General features: G+C 40.8%; 2 protein-coding genes across 2 annotated transcripts; both read right to left on the bottom strand.

Moving 5' to 3' along the window:
* Nucleotides 1-1,228: 1,228 nt before the first annotated feature.
* On the bottom strand, nt 1,229-10,693 carry LOC103697605 (GDSL esterase/lipase At1g28570-like). Its single transcript, XM_039116780.1, has 6 exons — nt 10,398-10,693; nt 10,211-10,257; nt 3,240-3,555; nt 2,747-2,895; nt 2,301-2,577; nt 1,229-1,577 (listed from the first exon to the last, which is right to left on the bottom strand). Exons 1-6 carry the CDS (start codon nt 10,648-10,650, stop codon nt 1,285-1,287), a joined length of 1,335 nt encoding a protein of 444 aa, XP_038972708.1. The 5' UTR covers nt 10,651-10,693; the 3' UTR covers nt 1,229-1,284.
* Nucleotides 10,694-15,821: 5,128 nt separating this feature from the next.
* On the bottom strand, nt 15,822-19,447 carry LOC103697606 (GDSL esterase/lipase At1g28600-like). The gene is made up of 5 exons (XM_008779511.4): nt 19,127-19,447; nt 18,696-18,914; nt 17,362-17,510; nt 16,956-17,232; nt 15,822-16,257 (listed from the first exon to the last, which is right to left on the bottom strand). Exons 1-5 carry the CDS (start codon nt 19,383-19,385, stop codon nt 16,031-16,033), a joined length of 1,131 nt encoding a protein of 376 aa, XP_008777733.2. The 5' UTR covers nt 19,386-19,447; the 3' UTR covers nt 15,822-16,030.
* Nucleotides 19,448-21,327: the final 1,880 nt, after the last annotated feature.

Raw genomic sequence — 21,327 nt, 5'->3', positions numbered from 1 at the left:
TCGCCTGCCTCAGCAGAAGATGGCCTACTACCCTTCGTAGACCGTGATATCGCGGTCTACACTCCTCCCCGTAGACCGTGATATTGCTGTAACAGGCTGCTCCCCCATCGCCCAGGCCGCCGCCATACGCGACGCTTTAAAGCATCATCTAATGCTGACACAAAACTACACGTCGCAAAAATTCATTTCCATGCTCGCATAGCCAACAAGGTTGCCACGCTTGAGGGTGCGTCGGGAAGAATTTTAGAGACGCTTTTTAGCATCGGTAAAAGCCTAAAAAAGCGTCGGAACATATTATTTTTGCTGTAGTGTTTCCAGTGTCATCATCCACCTGTTCATTATTTTTGTTTTTTCTGTTGAATCTGATGTGATTTTTTCTGAAATATAATAAAGACAGGATGGCCGTCTGCCTCTCTTTTCATCAAAAAAAAAAAAAATCTAAGAAAATTAGAACAAGTAATTGAATTGGGTGCTCCATAGCAGTGCACTGAAAACATGTGATTCATGACAATAGGGAATGGGTGTTTCCTACAGTAGCTTCCTTTTGACCTCCAGATTTGGATGGAGTTAGGAGAGGAGCAGCGCCGCGCAATTAGATGACCCACTAAGTGGACTCTTACCTACATTTCTATGGAGAACCGTGTATAGCAATCAGAATTTTCATAATTTATGTTTCCAAGTTATCTGTATATATATATATATATATATATATATATATATATATATATATATATATATATATATATATATATATATATTTTGTGTGCGTAAGAACGCATCTAAAATTTTCACTAACAAGATGATAATTTATTTGTTTAAGTCGCGAGTTCTTTAGCTATTCATTAGCTAGTCAATAAGTCATCAAATATCTTATAGTTGGATGTAATATTTATTATTGATATAGCTCTTTCACTGTTTTGGTGAAAAAGAATTATAATGCAGAATAATTTTGATTTTGTCACTTTCAGTTCCCTATTTTTTATTCTCCACTCTATAAACATTTTAAAAAGTGGACGGACAATTTCTTTTTAATGATGAAACTCAAAAATCTTAAAATTTTATTAAATGCGCATTTATCAATCCAACTAACTATCAAACAGCCGAATTACCAAGTTGTGTGATATGCACTGTAGATAAATATATATTTGAGGTGTAAGATTTCATACCTCTATCACCTATTGGGCATCAGCTTTTTTACATTTTCAGGAAAATGGTGCTGCATTTTTTCAATGCAATTACTTCTATTTATTATCATTACTTCAGTGATTGCTATTATTATTCTAACTAAACAGAAGCACTGTAAGCTTGCGCAGGTGGTCGGATAGAAGCGTTTCGGAGAAGAGCAGCATGCTGCTCTGCGTGCGGGCATGCTTGGATCATGGGAGGAGCAGTGTATGGTCCTTCTAATAAACCACGAGCAATTGCCTTGTAAGCCGCCTCCGTTAGGTGCACTCCGTCCCAGCTAATGTGCTTTGATGGATCGCTGCAGACTGCAGCACCTTCATCTCCACAGGGTATGGAACAACAACCATGGACACTGCCACCCCCACAGCATGCATCAAAAGGTTTCTCGAATCCTGCAATCACCCTCCTCAATCACTTCTAAGCAAACAACGGTAATGAACTATGAGCTTCAAATACGACCTACTAGATCTTGGAATTAACGTGCGTTTGATGCTATTTAATATCAAACAAAACCACAGCCTCAAGCACAAATGAGGCTACACAGCACATGAAGGCTTTATCGTCTGGCATTTTGGAGAGTTTCTCTGGACATTCACAGTTGACATACCCTCTTCCTTGTACTATTTACTTTCTCGTGATTTGGAAGAATGTACCCGTGTTAAAGTTATAAGAATTGCCGTTTTCATCAAAAAAAAAGAAAAAAAGAAAAAAAAAGGCTGCCACCCCCATAACAATAGAAAAAAAGGTTTAGTCTAAGGGAAGTGATAATAGGTGTCCCCTTCAGTGCCAACCATTGATTTAAGCTTATTATTCAAACTACATTAAGTATTTGAAATTTTGAAGATTAAGCCAAGCATGGTTTACACAATGCTATGAATATTAAGATTTAGGGTCTGTTTGGTGTTGTACCTCTTCTAGAAAAAGAAAAAAGGATTTTATTTTTTGACTTCTCTTAATTTTTTTTTGTAAAACTACTTTTAAATTATATTACCAAATATTTGATTCTGAAAAATGTTTAATATTGTTAAAAAAATAATTTATTTTAAATTATGAAAAGTACTTTTTTCTAGACAGTACCGAATATGCACTTCGCAGGCAATAAAAAAAATGCTCACCAAATTCATGTGGAGATCGGAAGATGCTCAATAGTGCTTCGTAATAGTCGGCATAGACGATGGCGACATGTGGGTAAAGTCGACGAAGCTTGCCGAGTTCATCCAGGAGTAGGCGATTGTGGTACTCTGAGAACTCGTTTAACCATTTGATACAACCCGTTTCTGGATCGTAATCTTCTGCTGTTGGGCTTTGGAAGTGCATCAAATATAGTGGGACACATCCAATCGGAAAGTTACCTGGAACCACCAATGTCTTCGCCCCAAGTTCGATCAACACCTAGCAATCAAAAGGAAGTACCTTGGTAAACAGAGCTTGGCAAGCAGCCCTAAAAGAACAGAGATCAGCTTCAGAGAACTTAGCAAGCACCACTACGGCACTACGAAATTCCATAGATATGGAGTTGAGTAGGAAAAAGTTTAAGATTTAAGAGAGAAACAAAGCCCACTTTCAGTGTCGAGGTAATGGTAGAGATGACATCGGGAACAAAGGTCCGAATCTCGTCCACACTTATTCCTTGAATAAACGGCTCGTTGTAATCATTGCCTCCAATCTCTCCCATGAAGAAAAGGGAGCTGCTGAAGATACCTTCGCATTCTACCATGTGAACAAGAGATAGGAGTGAATAATTTACTTTTTTAAGCAGCATAATTTGAACCCACAAAGCGTATAAAAATCCCTAATTTGGTAACCTAATCGAACAGTTATAAATAAAATAAATTCTCTTATTTAACCCCTTTTTAAATGGACAATGGAGACGTCAAGAAGTTGCGGCAAGCAAAAGAATTAAAGAGGCGGAAGCAAATCCGTTGACCTGCCGCTAAAACTTCGAACGAAACGGTAAGACGCGAAACTGTTGACCTCAACATGTTCTTCACCCACCCCCAATCCATCGATCTACTCCGGGTCGAGCATTAGTACTCAGGATTTAGAAGGCCTACCTGAGTCGGAGGAGCAGAGCGAAGGCAGCAGTTTCTTGAACCAGTCGATCTGAGTGGCCAACGAGTAGTCGGTCCAATAAACATCGAGACCCCTAGCCCTGAAGAAGTCGTTGTCCAGCGCCGTCGCCCCTCCCACCGCAAAGTTCGCCCCACGCCGAAAACCATGATCGCCGGGTCCTGCTAGATACGGTTGTTGGGTTTTGACCCACATGACCACAACGTGGTCAGTTACAGAATGAATCCCGTAACTGACTCTTAGAGAAGTGGAAACTCCCTTAATCCTTGATGGAAGGATAAGGCTTATGGGTCTCACCCTCTGCCCATTTTGATCGACACAGAACCAGCCATCGGGAGGTGTCATTACCGCAGGGTCAAGAGGGAGAAACGAGGACTGTAGTTGTGCAGATTACTCATGGATCCAGGTACGCTTTCTTGGTTCTACATATGATCCTATTTACAGATGTGATTAACATGTGGTATCAGAGCAAGGTTCATCCTAGAACCAGATCACAGTAAAGGGGAGAACCAGAACATGGTAAAAGACCTATTTTGACAGTCCCATGGACAGTCCTCCACGGCCGCAGGGATGGATCATCCCAATGTTGGATCTAGCCGGCCATGGCACCGAGAGCCGACACGGGATCCAGCGTCGACTCTCGGCCATGGCTTCCATCCCATCCAAATGCCGGATCGGGTCGGATTCATGGATTTGAGAAACAACCCCACTCGGGGTGACCCTGCTGACGCCGGATCTGGTCTGCCTCCCACCCTTTTAAAAAAAAAAAAAAAAAAAAAGGGAAAACTTACCGGATGATCGTCTTCCTCTGTATTCCTGCGGGTGACGCCGTCGGGCGGCGTTTCGTCCGGCGTCGGGCCCATCCCGGTGGCGCCGTCGGGCGGCACTTCGTCCGGCGGCATGATCGCCGCCCGCTGCTCCTAAGAGCCGACGGGTTGGGTTCGGCGGAACCCCAACCCGCCGGCGTTGCCCTGCTGGCGTGCGACCGCCGGTGGGCTCGCCATCGGGCGGCGAGTCCACCGGAAGGAGGCGGCGCGCTCGCCGCCCCGGAGATCAGAGGCAGGCGGGCTGGGTTCGGCGGAACCCTAGCCCGCCGCTAAAAGAGGAGGAAGACGGGTCGATCCCGACCCGTCTTCAGTTCTTTTAAAAAAAAAAAAAATATTAATTTATTTCTAACGGGTCCGGGTTTTGAGTTTCGACCCGAACCCGTAATCGTTAACCCGCTGCATTTAAAAGGGCATAACAGGCAAAACGGGTTCGGGTTTTTGGGTTTCGATCCGAAACCCGAGTTCGTTTAGCCAATAGAAGGGAAATTTTCAGTTAAGCCCTTATGAAACATTTTATTTTTTCATACAGCCCTCCCGGGGATGTTAAAAGAATGAAATGTTTCTGTTTAAGTCCCTGTGAAACATTCTATTTATACTGAAGTCTTAGAGGGCTGTTACAAGATGAGAATGTTTCTATTAAGTCCCTATCAAATATTTTATTTACAGTGAAGTCCTTAGAGGGCTGTTAAAAGATGAAATTGTTTCTGTTACGCCCCTGTGAAACATTTTATTTATGCAGAGGTCCTCAAAATATGTTAATTTAGTCCCTATAAAACATATTATTTATGCGGAGGTCCTTGTAGGGTAATGTGATAAAAAAAAAATTTTTGTCATTTATTTTACATTTTAGTATACTTGATAGCATGATATGACACATGTACTGATTGTGTAGATTAGTAAAATATTAAATACATGTTTTATTTTAATCTGTCATATTATGAATTGTCAATTATGTGCAATGTCATTATTTTAATTTGATGTCTATATTATGATATAGTTTGGTAGTTGCCAAAGTAACCCAACTAGAATGTTTAATAGACATCAAGTCATCAAATACTCTAATCCCAGGTATTAAGATAATGACTTTGCAAATTATGACTTACAGTTTTTCAATCATGAGATATTATGGATTGGCCCAAAGGTGCACCACTTTCAAATGATTGATTTGCTGAGTTAGGATAATTAATGAGTATCCTTGATTTAATAGGTATTGGATGCTCAAAGGCAACAGACCTATTTGAATTTTGGACCTATATCATTAATTATTCCTAGGTGAATTGGGAATCACCATAATAGTAATTTAGTGTTTCATAATTACTACCCAAAGGTGTATTATGGTAATACTGTTTATGTTATTCATCATTATTGCTAACTCAAAGTGTTAATGTTGTAAGCATTTTCTTATTGTTAATTTTCTTATTGCAGTATCTATTCCTGTTTCGCTTCATTCGCAAGCTTCATCTGTTACGATCTTTAATGGAACTAATTTCTCAGAGTGGAATGAACAAGTCCAGTTTCACCTAGGTGTTCTGGATCTTGATTTAGCACTCCGATCTGAGAAACCGGCTGACATTACTGATTTGAGCAGCTCGGAAGAAAGATCTTTTTATAAGACTTGGGAAAGATCGAACAGATTGAGCATTATGTTTATGCGGATGAGTATAGCGAACAATATCAAGTCAACGCTTCCTGAATGTGACAGTGCTCAAGCATTATTGAGAACTGTGGAAGAACGTTTCCGATCTGCTGATAAGTCTCTGGCTGGCACATTAATGGCTAAACTTACCACCATGAAATTTGATGGTACTTGTGGGATGCATGAGCATATCCTTGAAATGACAAATATAGCTGCTAAGCTGAAGGCTCTTGGGATGGATGTGAATGAATCCTTTTTAGTTCAATTTATTTTGAACTCCTTGCCTCCTCAATTTGGATCATTTCAAATTCACTATAACACTATTAAGGATAAGTGGAATGTGAATGAATTGACCAGTATGCTTGTTCAAGAGGAGACAAGACTTAAGCAACAAGGATATCATTCTGTCAATCTTGTAAGTCATGGAGCCAAGAAGAAATGGAAGAAGCCAAGAAAGGGCATGAAGAGTGGACCATCCAAGGGCAAAGAGCCTCATCATGATACCGAGGTTCATAAGAAGAAACAAAACAAAGATAGATGCCATTTTTGCAAGAAATTGGGACACTATCAGAAGGACTGCCATAAATGCAAGGCATGGTTTGAAAAGAAAGGTAAGCCTTTGGCTTATGTATGTTTTGAATCAAACCTTACTGAAGTTCCTTCTAATACTTGGTGGTTTGACTCAGGTTCTAATGTTCATGTTTCAAATACGATGCAGGGATTCCTTACAACCCAGATGCAAGATCCAAATGAGAGTTTTATCGTTTTGGGGAATGGGGTTAGAGTTCCAGTAACAGCTGTTGGAACCTATCGTTTGCTTTTAAATACTGGTTGTCATTTAGATTTGCTTCAGACTCTTTATGTTCCTTCTATTTCTAGAAATTTAATTTCTGTTTCTAAACTTGATATTGAAGGATATTTCTTTAAAATTGGGAATGGTAGTTTGCGTCTTTTCAAAGACAATCTCTTCATTGGTTCTGGTGTCTTGTGTGATGGTTTATATAAAGTAAATCTTGATAATCATTTTGCTGAAACTCTTATGACCTTGCATCGTAATATTGGAATTAAACGAAACATGATAAATGAAAGATCTTCTAACTTGTGGCATAAAAGATTGGGTCATATATCCAAAGAAAGATTAGAGAGATTAGTAAAGGATGGAATTTTGTTAAACTTAGACTTTACTGATCTCGGTATGTGTGTAGACTGCATTAAGGGAAAGCAAACCAAACACACAAAGAAAGTTGCCACAAGAAGTGAAGAACTTCTTGAAATTATCCATACAGACATTTGTGGGCCTTTTGACTCCCCATCATTTGGTGGAGAGAAGTATTTTATCACCTTTATTGATGATTTTTCACGTTATGGTTATGTCTATTTGTTGCATGAAAAATCTCAGGCAGTGGATGTCCTAGAGATATACATTACTGAGGTTGAAAGACAATTAGATAGAAAGGTAAAAATTGTCAGGTCTGATAGAGGTGGTGAATATTATGGTAGGTATGATGAAACAGGACAACACCCTGGCCCATTTGCTAAACTCTTAGAAAAGCATGGCATACGTGCTCAATACACTATGCCGGGAACGCCACAGCAGAATGGAGTAGCTGAAAGGCGTAATCGTACTCTTATGGATATGGTTAGGAGTATGTTAAGTAATTTTCCGTTACCCATATCGTTGTGGATGGAAGCCCTTAAGACCGCTGTATACATATTAAACCGGGTTCCTAGTAAGGCAGTTCCAAAAACTCCTTTTGAGTTATGGACAGGAAGGAAACCGAGTTTAAGACACCTGCATGTTTGGGGTTGTCCGGCGGAGGCCAGAATTTATAATCCACATGAAAAGAAATTGAATTTTAGAACGATTAGTGGATACTTTATAGGTTATCCCGAAAAATCCAAAGGGTATAGGATTTACTGTCCTAACCATAGTACAAGAATTATAGAGACCGGTAATGTCAAATTCATTGAGAATGGTGAAACCAGTGGGAGTGATAAACTACAAAATGTGAAAATTCAAGAAGTTAGGGTGCAAGTCCCTTTACCCATGACTTCTAAGAAAATTATTGTTCCTATAGTTGTCACACAGTTTAATAACAATGAACAACAAATTAATGATCAAACACTCCATAATGAAGTTATCACCACTGAACAAGTTGTAGAAGAACCACAAGGGATGACATTAAGGAGATCTCAAAGAGAAAGAAGATCTGCCATTCCAAATGATTATATGGTTTATCTACAAGAATTTGATTTTGATATAGGGACAAGAAAAGATCCGGTTTCTTTTAAACAAGCCATAGAAAGTATTGATTCTATTAAATGGATTGATGCCATGAAAGATGAGTTGAAATCAATGGATCAGAATGAAGTCTGGGATGTTGTTGATTTGCCCGAAGGTTGTAAAACAGTTGGGTGTAAGTGGATCTTTAAGACCAAGCTCGACTCAAAGGGTAATGTTGAACGACATAAAGCCAGACTGGTGGCCAAAGGTTTCACTCAGAAAGGAGGCATTGATTATAAAGAGACCTTTTCTCCTGTATCTAAAAAGGACTCATTTAGAATCATTATGGCTTTGGTTGCACATTATGATTTAGAGTTGCACCAAATGGATGTAAAAACTGCTTTTCTGAATGGGAGTTTAGATGAAGAAGTCTATATGGACCAGCCCGAAGGTTTCCCATTAAAGGGAAAAGAACACATGGTTTGCAAATTAAAGAAGTCAATATATGGTCTTAAACAAGCTTCCCGACAATGGTATCGCAAGTTCAATGATACCATCACTTCCTTCGGTTTTAAGGAAAACACTGTTGATCGGTGTATATACCTGAAGGTCAGTGGGAGCAAGTTTATCTTTTTGGTCCTATATGTTGATGATATATTGCTTGCCAGTAGTGATCTTGGCTTATTGTATGAAACTAAGGTTTTTCTCTCAAAGAACTTTGAAATGAAAGATATGAATGAGGCAACCTACGTGATAGGCATTGAAATATTTCGTGATCGATCACGTGGATTGTTAGGGTTGTCTCAAAAGGCATATATAGACAGAGTTCTAGAGAGATTTGGTATGGAGAATTGTTCAGCCAGTGTTGTTCCAATTCAGAAAGGGGATAAATTTAGTCTCATGCAATGCCCACAGAATGAATTGGAACGTAAGCAGATGGAAAATATACCTTATGCTTCTGCAGTTGGTAGCTTGATGTACGCTCAGACCTGTACCAGACCGGACATCAGTTTTGCAGTTGGAATGCTAGGAAGATACCAAAGTAATCCAGGGATGGATCACTGGAAAGCTGCAAAGAAGGTGATGAGATACTTGCAAGGAACAAAGAATTACATGCTTACATATAGAAAGTCAGATAGCCTTGAGGTGATTGGCTATTCGGATTCAGACTTTGCTGGATGTGTGGATAGTAGAAAGTCAACGTTTGGCTATTTGTTCCTATTAGCTGGAGGAGCAATCTCATGGAAAAGTGCCAAACAGACAAGCACTGCTTCGTCCACCATGGAAGCAGAATTTGTGGCATGCTTTGAGGCCACGGTTCATAGTTTGTGGCTGCGTAACTTTATCTCGGGACTTGGGATTGTCGACTCTATTGCCAGGTCGCTAAGAATCTTTTGTGACAATACTGCAGCCGTCCATTTCTCCAGAAACGACAAATATTCTAATGGTGCTAAGCACATTGAGCTTAAATATTTTGTTGTCAAGGAGGAAGTTCAGAAACAAAATGTGTCTATAGAAAATATGAGGACAGAGCTCATGATTGCAGATCCTTTGACAAAAGATTTACAACCGAAGACTTTTAAAGAGCATGTTGAAAGAATGGGTCTTAGTTGTAATCCATGATATTAGTTGAGGATTGTATTATGTTTATTTCTTTGACACTTAGATATAATTGATTATGTTTCTGATTTTCCTGTTCTTCAAATATATGTACATGTATGGTTTTGAATGTATGATTACAGGAATTGTCTCTGACAAAGACATAATGTTTGACCATTAAAGATACTTCTCATTTATGGACTGTGGTTAAATAATTTGCTAGTGTTGTAGTACTTGGAAGGAACTATGTCATTATGTTGATGTGGAACCGCCTTGACTCGCATTAATAAGTTGTTTAATTATGGTATTATGATGACCCAACTGACTGTGGATTAGAATGATGCGCGCCTAATGTTTATATCATTCTAACTAAAGTATGGTCATATGGGCCAAGTGGGAGAATGTTGGGTTTTGACCCACATGACCACAACGTGGTCAGTTACAGAATGAATCCCGTAACTGACTCCTAGAGAAGTGGAAACTCCCTTAATCCTTGATGGAAGGATAAGGCTTATGGGTCTCACCCTCTGCCCATTTTGATCGACACAGAACCAGCCATCGGGGGGTGTCATTACCGCAGGGTCAAGAGGGAGAAACGAGGACTGTAGTTGTGCAGATTACTCATGGATCCAGGTACGCTTTCTTGGTTCTACATATGATCCTATTTACAGATGTGATTAACAACGGTGGCACGAGCGGCACTCCGATGGCTTGTGCTGCACCCACAACCATCACCCATCACTCGTCGCCTCATCGATGAGATCATCATAACAAACACTTGGTAACCAAAGAGTAGTGCTATGGACTGCAGGCTATCGGAATGGAGGAAACAGAGAAAAGGACGAGAATTAGACACCAATAAAGTCAATGATGAGTCGCCCGTCGGAGAACCGGCCGGTGGGGTGTTGGAAGTAAGTCTCGCCATATGGAAGCCGGGCTTCCGGGCCCTGGTTGGCGTAGTGGAGAAAGTTTCCGGTGTCGGCGAGGGAGTCTCCGAAGCTAAAGATGGAGGTGTAGCATGAGGTGGCGGCCGGGTGGACGTTTTGGAGAAAGAGGAGGGCGAGGAGGAGAGAAAGTTGAAGCAAGAGATGGAAGGTGGAGGAGGCCATCAAGAAAGGCAGACGGGTTTGAGTGGTCAAGAAGGGTAGAGGAGGTGGGTGATATAAGAGGGCGGATGCCGAATATTGTGACGACAACGACGCCAGCTTTCGGCAAAAATTTATCCACGCCTGCTCCGCAGAGCATCTTTCAGATAGTTTACTGGCTGCCACGGCCGGTCCTACCTACACAAGAGCTTCATAAGAAAGTCGTCAGAAAAGAAACTTTAAAAAAAAGATTCACCATATCCACACATGCTACCTCTGTAGTGTAATACCTGGGCCCAAAAATCAACTGGGCCCAATATATCTTTAGGGGCTCATATTCAAACATTGGGCCATGATATCTAATAGGCTAACTGGGCCCATGGTTGGCAGCCCGTTTGATGGCTGCCACCTCATGCTTTATGTATGGATTTGACTAGGGCCAGGTGGGGATCAGGGAAAGACCCAGCTATTAAGCCGAAGCTGGGGGTGACAGCTCACCCCAGCTAAAGACCTGATATTTTATTTCTAGAGCCCTCTCCCTCTCGCTGCACCCCTTCCTCCTTCTTCCTTCCTCTTCTCTCTGAGAGAGGGGTTGCCAAACCCACATCCGTCGCCGGAGAAGATGCTCGTGGTACCCCCCCCCCCCCCGGAAGCTAGGTAAGCCCCATGCCTTCTCTCCCCCTGATTCATTCAGGACAACAAAGAAAGAAACAAAGAAAGAAGGGAGGAAGGGGACTGCTGGTAGGCCGAGGGCCATCGGCGACGGCTACCGGCTTCGGCCGCGATCACCGTCGGCGCGGGCGTTGGCTGCTGGCAGGCCAAGGGCGCGGCCGTGGGCTCAGCCGCAGGCATGGCTGAGGACGCCGCGAGCCCGGCCACGGCACCGCCGGCTGTGGCCCGACCCTCCCAAACTCCCCTTCTTCCTTCACAGGAGAAGAATAGAGAGAGGAAGAGAGAGGGTTTGGGAACGAGAGAGAGAATATGGAAGGTTGGTGAAGGGAGATTGAAGAAAAGAAGAAGAATGAAAGAAAGGAAGGAAGAAGAAAAAGAAGAGAGGAAGAGGGGACTCATTAGCTCGTCGTCGTGTGCGGCGGTCGCCGGCTTCGGCCGCAAGCACCGTCGCTGCAGGCGCGGCCGAGAGCGCTGCAGCCTCGGTCGGGGACGCCGCCGGTCGTGGCCCAGCCCCCTTCCGCTCGCCGTCCCCCCCCCCCCCTCCTCTCGCCATTCCCCCCTTTCGCTCGCCGTCCTCCCTTCGTCGGAGAAGAGAGGAAGGAGAGATCGGGATGAAAGAGAAAAAGGGAGGAGAGGAAGCTTCGGGAAGGAGAAGAAAAGAAAAAGGAGAAGAGAAGAAAAGGAAAGAAAAAGGGAAAGAAAAAGAAAAAGAAAAGAAAAAGAAGGAAAAAGGAAAGGAAAAAAAATGGGTTTAGCCAAATTTGACTAACCCAAGCCCAATTAGATTGGGCTAAGTCTAAATCTGAGCTCAATCAGATTGGGTTAAGTCTGGACGAGCCCAAACTATAAATTGGGTTAAATCCGAGCTAATTTAAGTTAAATTGAAATGGGTCCGAACCCAATTAAGCTGAGTTGGTCTCAGCAGACCTAATTGATTGTGAATCAGGCCCAATTCAAGCCCAATTCAACTGACAGAAGGTCGAATTGACCTTGGGCTAACCCTGACTCAGGCCCAAATGAGCCACATCGACCAAATCAGAGAACCCAATTGGCTAGAAAAGGTTGGACCCAATTATTAACGAGGCCCAATCCTTTAATTAAAAACCCAATCAACCCATGTGGACCCAATCTGATTTTAAATCGAACCCCAAAGGCTTCAAATTGGACTTAGGCTAAATCCTTGGATGGGATCCAAGCAAGTGAGTTCATAGTATGATGAACTAGGTGATTAAGGATTCGTCACCTGGACTTGAGAAATTTGGAAAGCGAATTGAGATAAGTAATCCTGTTCTAATCCTACTTTGGATCATGTCATGTTATTAATATTTTCCTAAGTGTTAACCAAGTATATGCTTCATGAATGATATGTTATGATGGATAAGTAACTTGCCTGATCTCATAAACTATGGCCATGTATGCACCATGATTATACTGATATTTTAATCATGCATGCAAGTTAGTATAACGGAATAATATCTAGCCAAGAGGCACTATAATGGGCTCAAAGATGCTACTGATCGAATGCAACTGAGCTGACCTTGCTCGTGGCCGAGAATGACTGAGCCTGCCCCGCCAGTGGCTGAATAATAACTGAGCTGGCCCTGCTAGTGACCGAGACTGACTTTGCAGTAGCATCCGAGAGAATGGACTATGGCATGCCGGGGGCACGGTTTCATATGCATATTTTATGAAAATTCTGTTTGACTGAAAATTCTGCTTTGTTTTCCCAGCATAAATATTTTGTCATGATAAATTGTGAGATAATATGCATGTCAGCTTCTCAAACCCTGCATAAACATGGTTACCATTATGTTCGATCCGGTAAGATTATGTATGATTACTTACTGAGCTGTGTAGTTCATACCCGTTATTTACATTTTTTTCCAGATCCTCACCACTGATAGCTGTCAGAGACACTTACTTTTGTATCAGGGCTTCTTTCGGATAAATCAAGTATACTTTTGTGTACATAAACTACATAAAAAAGCTCTGTATTTGGGTACTGACCAGCATGTTGTACTAAGAATGCTTTCATATGAAAAAAATTGGTTGGTTTGACTACCCTGTTACCCATGTATGAGGCTTCGTGCTATTGTAAGCGGTAGTCGGCAATAGCACGGCCGTGTCATGGATTCGGATCCGGGGCGTGACATCTAGTTTCTAGAGACGGCTAAATCCTGGGCCATGAGTTTCAGCATTTAGAAACTGAGATGATCTGACATTCCAAGAATTCGACATCAAGTGCAGTAGCTTGCTGCCACGTGTATTTTTGTTTTCTGCTATTTGTTTGGTAGTTAGCTAAATTTATTTATTTAATTTTTTTGGAGTACTACCGGTGTCCTTAAATTCTTGAGGATAGTTTCTATTTTTTTTGTTGCCTTCGTCGATTTTACTGCCTCTTTTACTTTTAGGTACTTTTTCTTATTATATCTCTAGTATGCCCCCCAATTTTTGGATATATAAGACAAAAAAAGTATTAGGACATAGGAAATTAATAGATTCAAGATGGCAAGAAATCCGCAGATTGCAGCAATTTCAGCTTACCGATTTGGTTGGACTCGTGATTTACCTTATAGCTAAATTTTAGGGAAATGAAATCCATCACCCACCCTCTTAAATTGGAATGAGTCCTCTCTCCCGCTGTCTTCCCTGCGAACTTCTTCCCAGGCCCAAAGATATACGCCATGATTCATGGAGCGGCAACCAAATAGGCCCTTGGAAAAAGCACCGCCGGTAGATGAAGCTTAGAACATACCTAGCAAGAATGCTAAGAGAAAAAACATTTTATAATGAGCTGTTTTACCCTGAAATCTAGTTAATCGGGCTGGGTTGAGTGTGTACGTAGAACATGAAATATGAAACTGCACTAAGCCCAGGATCAACTTATAGTATCATGGTCCAAATTTGGGCATGATAAATGGGGGCACGGGCTGGGCTGTCATAAGATCACGTCAGTGTAGGACTCGTTAGATGAGGATTCGTTTGACGACATGGACGTGGGTTGAGCACTGGACCACTTCTGTGGTAGCCTAACGGGCCGAAGACGCTGCGCTGGACCCTTGTGAACAATTCACAGATCATGCAACTTTGAGGCCCGAACACATGACAGGCCCAAGTGGTTGCGGGATCTAACGATGCCGGTTTGACGGCTAAGATCGATGGAAGGTCACCAAATTGGCATGGGAAGAAGACCGAGCTTGTGGCAGCACTGCAACAAATGGCATAGATTATAGGGACACAAGAAATCCAGTTTCTGGACTCAGTCCAATTCGAAATGAACTCGACTTTTGCAGTACATGGAAGTCTTTCAAACACTTGATGCAGTCGATTTAGTGATAATTTTTGATTGTGCTAACGTAAAAAGGTTGGTACATAGGAAGCATTAATTCAATCGGGAAATTAAGCTAGGACGAAATTAAGCTTGAAATGATAAGCAAATCAAGGTTTTCCAAAATAATTGCAAACCATCACTACACTCCTATCTACACCTACTAGATATACAAAAATGCTCCAGTAACTCATTTATCATTCAAGCAGTCTCTTGGCTAGTGTGGCGTATTCTCGTTACTCCTCTTGAAGTGGTACTGTGAAGTGTGCCATTTAGTGAAGCAAAGTGATCTACGTAAGAAACCTAGGCACCTAAATGCGTTTTCTGAGTGCTTTTCATGGAGTTAGCATAGCGTTGCTCTAGGAAACTCCGGTATGCCTCTGAAGACATCGTACTTGCTCGATTAGGATGTTGCAAATCAGATCATCGAACATTCGTTCGGATAGCATCAACCATTGTCAAGGGGCAAAAGGTTTGATGCCTAGGATTGTCATCCCTTACTCTCGAGCTTGTGTTTCTCAGTACTTTTCTTTCATCAACATTAAAGCTTGATCTATCTGGAGACCTAAGTTTCAATCAATGTTTTAAAAATCAGACAAGAAGTTGAACATTTTTATTGGCTGGTTTCTAGTAAAATCGGTTCAACCAGTTCACAGAATATTGACATCAAGTTGATATCATAATTTAAAATTTTATTATTTAAGTTTTATAAAAGACAAAATAATTGAAAAAAAAAAAAAAAACTAACCATCGTCCCTGCTAGTGATGATAAGCGTTTTCTTTGTTGCTGTTTTCGAGTTCTATTTGTTTATAAGTGTAGGGCTTTGGGCCTTTGCCTTTAGGTTTGGGACAGTATATTAGTAATTTAAGCTCATAGATTAAAATATTTAAGCCTAAAATTCCATCCCAGATATCAAATTTCTATGATTTGTCCAACTCAAACGGGTCATCCAATTCAACCAGTTCAGACAATTCACCCGATTTTAACCTCTTTTTTTACTAAACTAGTTTAATTGGTATATACCCAACCGGTTAGCTAATCGGTTCTCGGTTCAACTGGTCAGTCTGGTCCGATTCCGACAACATTGGTTTCAATCTAAATAGGGAAGAATAAGGTTATTGGATATCCCTTGCGGTCCTCGCCGTTCAGATCAAGGCATGTAGAAGATTGGGTGACGGCTAGACATCGCACCCAATTAACTTGCTGGCTTTTCTTTCCATCGTATAAATTCTGAAATATCGCATTAAGAGATTTAGCAGGCCGTCTAGTAGTATCATGCATTGCAGCTAAAAACATTTCTCGGTATAAGATTTCTTTGTCATTGCGAGCGAGCAAAACATATCATTCATAAGGCATTGCCTTCTCCATGTTTGCTTTGAATTATTTAGATCATTTTCCCTTTTCTATCGTCTCGAGCACGCTCGAGCTATGGGAGGAGTTGCATATGGTCCTTCTAATAAGCCACGAGCAATGTTTCCATAAGCCGCCTCCGTTAGGTGCACCCCATCCCACGAAATATACTTTGAAGGGTCGCTGCAGACCGTAGCCGCTGGATCTCCACAAAGAACAGGGGATGTGACATTAACGGGTCCACTAGGACCACAGCATGCGGCCTCAGTTACCTCAATTCCTGCAGCCACGTCGACTCCATTAAAGTGGCAATCAACAAGTTTGCAGCACACGCAAGTGATCCTATTATTGTAAGGTGTGCATGGTCATGCAAAACATGAAGGCTTTCAACGTACTAAGCTCGAGGAAAAGCATATAATAAAAGGAAAAAGACTTCAAGTTAAAGATAATGGAACCAGCATGCGCAATTGAGTTGGGGCAATCATCTTCCAACTTGATTAGTTTTGGATCAGATGGTTTTGAACTTGCATTGTATTTCTACTGCCCAATAACCTAATTGACACCTCTAGTAAACAAGATTCCATCGTAGCCACCACATTTACCGTATCTACCACTATTATCATCATCTCCACTATCATCATTCAAATATATTTATATTTTAATTTTTTATAAAATAGAATATTTTTTATGTTTGAAATGATATCTAAATTACCTACTAACCTAGCTAATAGGCACCTCAGGTAATTAAACAAGAATCTATTGTAGCCACTGCTTACCACCGCCTTCGCCGCCGCTGCAACTTTTACCGTATCTACCACCATTATCATCATCTCCATCATCAAATGCGAATATATTTGTATTTTAATTTTTAAAAATAGAATATTTTTTATGTTTGAAATGATGTCGAAATTGTGTGGTTACGGGCAACTAAAAGAAAATCATGTTCCAAAAGTTTTGGTAGGCATTAAAAAGGCTCACCATATTGGCCAGGAGAACGGACCATGCTCAATAATGCTTCATAGTAATTGGCGTAGATAATGGTGGCGTCGGGGTGAAGTTGCCGAAGTTTATTTAGCTCATCCATAAGTAGGTGATTGTGGTATTCGGAAAACTTATTCAGCCAGTTGATACAGCCTGTTTGTGGATCATAGTCTCCTTTACTTGAGTTTTGGAAAAGAGCCAGATACAATGGAACACATCCAATCGGGAAGTTACCCGGTACTACCAATGTCTTCGCCCCAAGATCGATCAAGACCTAGCAATTAAATAGAGAGCATTGCAAAAAAGGGTTTAAGAATCTCCCACACTCTGCAAATAGAATAAATGCAATATTGAGAATGAAATGGGCTTTCGGCAGCGAATGGAGTGAGTGAAATGGCCTCACTTTGATTGACGAGCTAATGGCAGAGATGACGATGGGAACATAGGTAGTAACCTCTTCCACGGTTCTTCCTTGGATGAATGGATCATTATAGTCGTTGCCTCCTATCTCTCCCATAAGGAAAAGCGTGTTGTTCAAAAAATCATGGCACCCTGCAAACGTGAACAAAAAAGAGTTAGACTCGCAATGGTCCTTGTCAGATTTATCCAACTTTTTGTCCATGAAGGCGAGTACGTGGAACTAGAGAGAAAAAAAAAGGGCAAGAAACAAAGACCGAATTTGCTAGCAACCAACTTTTATACTCCAAGAAGATGATACTGACTTGCACCAAAAGTTGTGGGCAGATTTATCTTCACTTCTGCCCATGAGGCCGCTTTGATGTTTGTTGTTCTTCCGTGCCTTGTTTTGATGTTTATCTCCCTTTTACTTTCTTGTCCGTAATACTCTTTTCCGAATAAACTTTGGAGGAAGTATCCTACTTCCTCCAATTCACATCACACACACACACACACACACACACACAGAGAGAGAGAGAGAGAGAGAGAGAGAGAGAGAGAGAGAGAGAGAGAGAGAGAGAGAGAGAGAAAAACTCTACACCACATGTATCATGTGGCTGTGCACTACGCCAATCATCTTGCTTTGCTCCTATGGGCTAGTCACAAGCACATAATTAATGAATGGGATCCACAAGAACGAGAGTAGATGATCGGTGCGGTGCACCATCGTGTGGTGCACATGGTATAGGGTATAATTTCTCCCATAAAAGTAATGAATCAGGTTGGTGGTTTTCATCCATTAGTCTGTTATCAAAATCTCCTAGTTTAAATCCCAAATAGGAAGTCTGGGACTGTTTAACTTCTTTCGAGACCCTATCTCAACTTAGCTCCTTTGTAACCTTGTTAGAGAGTCCTTCAGTCATGCGTTCAAAAGGCCCTAGCACCACCTGCTACCATGTACCACTATCTCTATTTGGGTTGAAGCCCAGAACCTAACCAGACTAGGCCTAGCTTTTGAAAGTTCCAACTGAGGGAATGACACTATTGCCCATTATCCAAAGGGGCAAGGATCACACTATCCATTCTCGGGCTGAAATTAGATTTAATACAGATTGGATACTAATACATGTATATCCATATTTATTTTTTTAAAAAAATACAAATATATATATATGAATATTAGTTAGACATAAAAATAAAATTTATATTCATATTTGTTTTAAACAAATGTGGATACAATTTGGATACTTAAAGAATAGATACATACATGCATGTATGTATAAAACAAGCTGATTTCATCCTGTTTATGAATTTGATCCAATAAAACTAGAAAAGCTTTACCTGAATCCAAGGAACAAAGCGAGGGCAGCAGTTGCTTGAACCACTCAATCTGAATGCCTAACGAATACTCGGTCCACGTAACGTTGAGCCCCTTGGCCCTGAAGAAGTCGTTAGCCAGCGCCGTCGCTCCTCCCACGGCAAAGTTTGCCCCTTGCCCGAAATCGTGCTCTCCGGGCCCCGCTAGATACGGCGGCAGGAGAGGCAGTCCCAGGCGTTGTGCTGCACCCACCACCGTCACCCAGAATCACCCGATAAACTCATCATAAGAAACACTTAAAGTTTTCTTCCTTTAATTTGGAGGAAAAAAAGCATTTTCTCAACTTTCCAGATTCCGAACAACTTTGGAATTTCAATTTTTCTGATAACATTAATTGGTTCTCTAGAGCGTTATTCCATTAATAGCAACGGGAGAAGAGATGAGGACTGCACACCAATGAAGTCAAGGGTGATTCGCCCATCGGAGAACCGGCCAGTGGGACGGTGGAAGTAGGTCTCGCCGTAAGGAAGGCGGCCGACGTTGCTTGCATTGGCGCCGGCGTAGCTGAGAAAGTTTCCGGTGTCGGCGAGGGAGTCACCAAAGCTAAAGATAGAGTTGAAGCAGCTGACGGCTGGGTTGGCGTAGAGAATGAGGAGGAGAGCGAGGAGGTGGGGAGGTGGAAACAAGAGAGAGGAGGTGGAGGAGGAGGCCATGGGAGAGTTAGCGTGGATCACAAGGGAAGAGAGGATACAAAGAATGGCGCATGTCAGCGGGGTCTTATAATGGGCATTGGATCTAACGCCTCTCTATTTTATGGTCACAAAGGGGTGCGCGATGCCTATCCAAACAAGTTACATGAAAAAAAAAAAAAATCTTGACACCAGTATATTGGCCAATAAAAAATAATTCCAAGATATCAACAGCCAGTAAATCTAGATAACTTTTTTACTTAAAAAGATTTTTAATATTTAGTTGGTAATTTTGGATTCAACGCATTGGTATAGATTTGATATTTTGGTCAATGAGACCCAGGAAAATTTTGATTCTTTTCAAACTTAGCAGCCTATCGTGTAGGTCAAGATAAACCCAAGATTTTTTAGGTTCATTGTCCATCACTCACCTAGATTACTTATATCTCAGCGTTTAAAAATGATATGTTCGGAGTTTGTCTATCTGCACTAATTTTGAGTGAGTAGAATATGTATTAGAGCTTCAATCCAAATCAATCCGTGGTTTGGAATTTTTTATGTGCCATCTCGTCCTAACTTTGATCCAATTGGAAAAGAAATAATTTTTTCAATCTACACAATTTGGATCTCTTGAGAAAAAAAAATAGCAAAAAAAAAAAAGTAAGCAACACTAGAGCTTCTGGAAGTTAGCGAAGAGGGGCATCTTCGGACATCATATTAGCTTCCGAAAATTTGACATGTAACTCGGTTTTCTAATAAGACACATCTTGCTTTTAGATCATGTTCAATCCTCCTCGTAGTAGCTAAAATGATCCAGATCTTGTTGGCTTCAGTCTTGCACCGCCGGTTTGTTACTTTGGTATCAGTTGCTATGTTTCAATCGGAGTGCTATATTAGAGCCGGAAAAGGATCTAAAAGTTACATTCATTAGCTTAATTTGATCACATCAAGGTATTCCATGTCATCTATTTTCATAGCATGCGTTAGTTCAGATGATTGGTTTCTATTCTCTTCCTTTTAAGCTTTATGAAATTTAACTTTGACCAGTTCAAGGTAGGTCTAAATGAGCTTCGATGGATTAAGATGGGTTAAGTCAGGATGGTTGGTTTGGGATGCGTGAAGCAAACAGCAGGTTAGTTCAGTCATGTTAGGTCCTGCGAATCCACACTTGTGGGGCAGGGAGTGTCTTTTTTTGTTTTGTTTTTGGGAGAAATCCTGAATAGTGACAAGTCAAGGTTTGGTGCGTTCTTAGCATATAATCCGATCCATAGCTGCCCTGGTAAAATAAATGTTAAGGACCTCTTAGCACATATAGAATGTGGAATCACATATGCTATCACTTATGCTTTCTTTTTTGGTTGCCTTTTTGAGCTTTCTTTTCCTTAATTGAATAGATTCTTAGCTTAACGTTATACATCATGTATGCTGTATTTTTAGTCAAAAAACATTCATATATATAAATAAATACTGTGCTACAAATTCGAAGCAGATAATTTTCCATAGTGGGTTAGACCAGTCTAATAATTAGTTTGTTCCATGCCGGTCTAATTATTTCATGCTCTCATGGAATGGAGCTTAAAATAGAAAAGAAGAAAAAGAAATGAATTATATTATATGATTGTAGACATCTCTCTTCTTCTACAGTTGATATATGAGATTATAGTTATCTTTATTTTATAATTGATGTTATATGATTGTGGATATTTATATCTTATGAATAATATTATTATGCTTAGTGGATGATGATATTTCTCATTAAATTGTGGATTTTTACATTGTATGGATATTGATTTGATATGATGATATTAGGTGAATGATGCTTTTTTTAAAAAAAATTTGGAATATATGCAGAGTATTTATTTTTTGATACTAGATAAAGAAATATATCCATATATTTTGATAACCTATTTTCGGAGCATAGAGGCCACACCCCTCAAGCCCCACTCTCTTCTCTCTTTGGCACACT

The sequence above is a fragment of the Phoenix dactylifera genome, unplaced genomic scaffold, assembly GCF_009389715.1.
Source record: "Phoenix dactylifera cultivar Barhee BC4 unplaced genomic scaffold, palm_55x_up_171113_PBpolish2nd_filt_p 000139F, whole genome shotgun sequence".
NCBI lineage: Eukaryota > Viridiplantae > Streptophyta > Magnoliopsida > Arecales > Arecaceae > Phoenix > Phoenix dactylifera.
Note: the sequence above shows the minus strand (reverse complement) of the source record. Positions and strands in the feature narration are given on the sequence as shown.

Coding starts and splice junctions, on each gene's coding strand:
- LOC103697605 (XM_039116780.1), bottom strand. CDS start 10,650: ATGGCCTCCTCCACCTTCCATCTCTTGCTTCAACTTTCTCTCCTCCTC. Junction 3,556..10,210: donor CACCGTTGTTAATCACATCT/GTAAATAGGATC, acceptor CAAAATGGGCAG/AGGGTGAGACCCATAAGCCT. Junction 1,578..2,300: donor CCGATCTCCACATGAATTTG/GTGAGCATTTTT, acceptor GGGTGATTGCAG/GATTCGAGAAACCTTTTGAT.
- LOC103697606 (XM_008779511.4), bottom strand. CDS start 19,385: ATGGCCTCCTCCTCCACCTCCTCTCTCTTGTTTCCACCTCCCCACCTC. Junction 18,915..19,126: donor AATCACCCTTGACTTCATTG/GTGTGCAGTCCT, acceptor TGGTGGGTGCAG/CACAACGCCTGGGACTGCCT. Junction 17,233..17,361: donor CCATTAGCTCGTCAATCAAA/GTGAGGCCATTT, acceptor TTTAATTGCTAG/GTCTTGATCGATCTTGGGGC.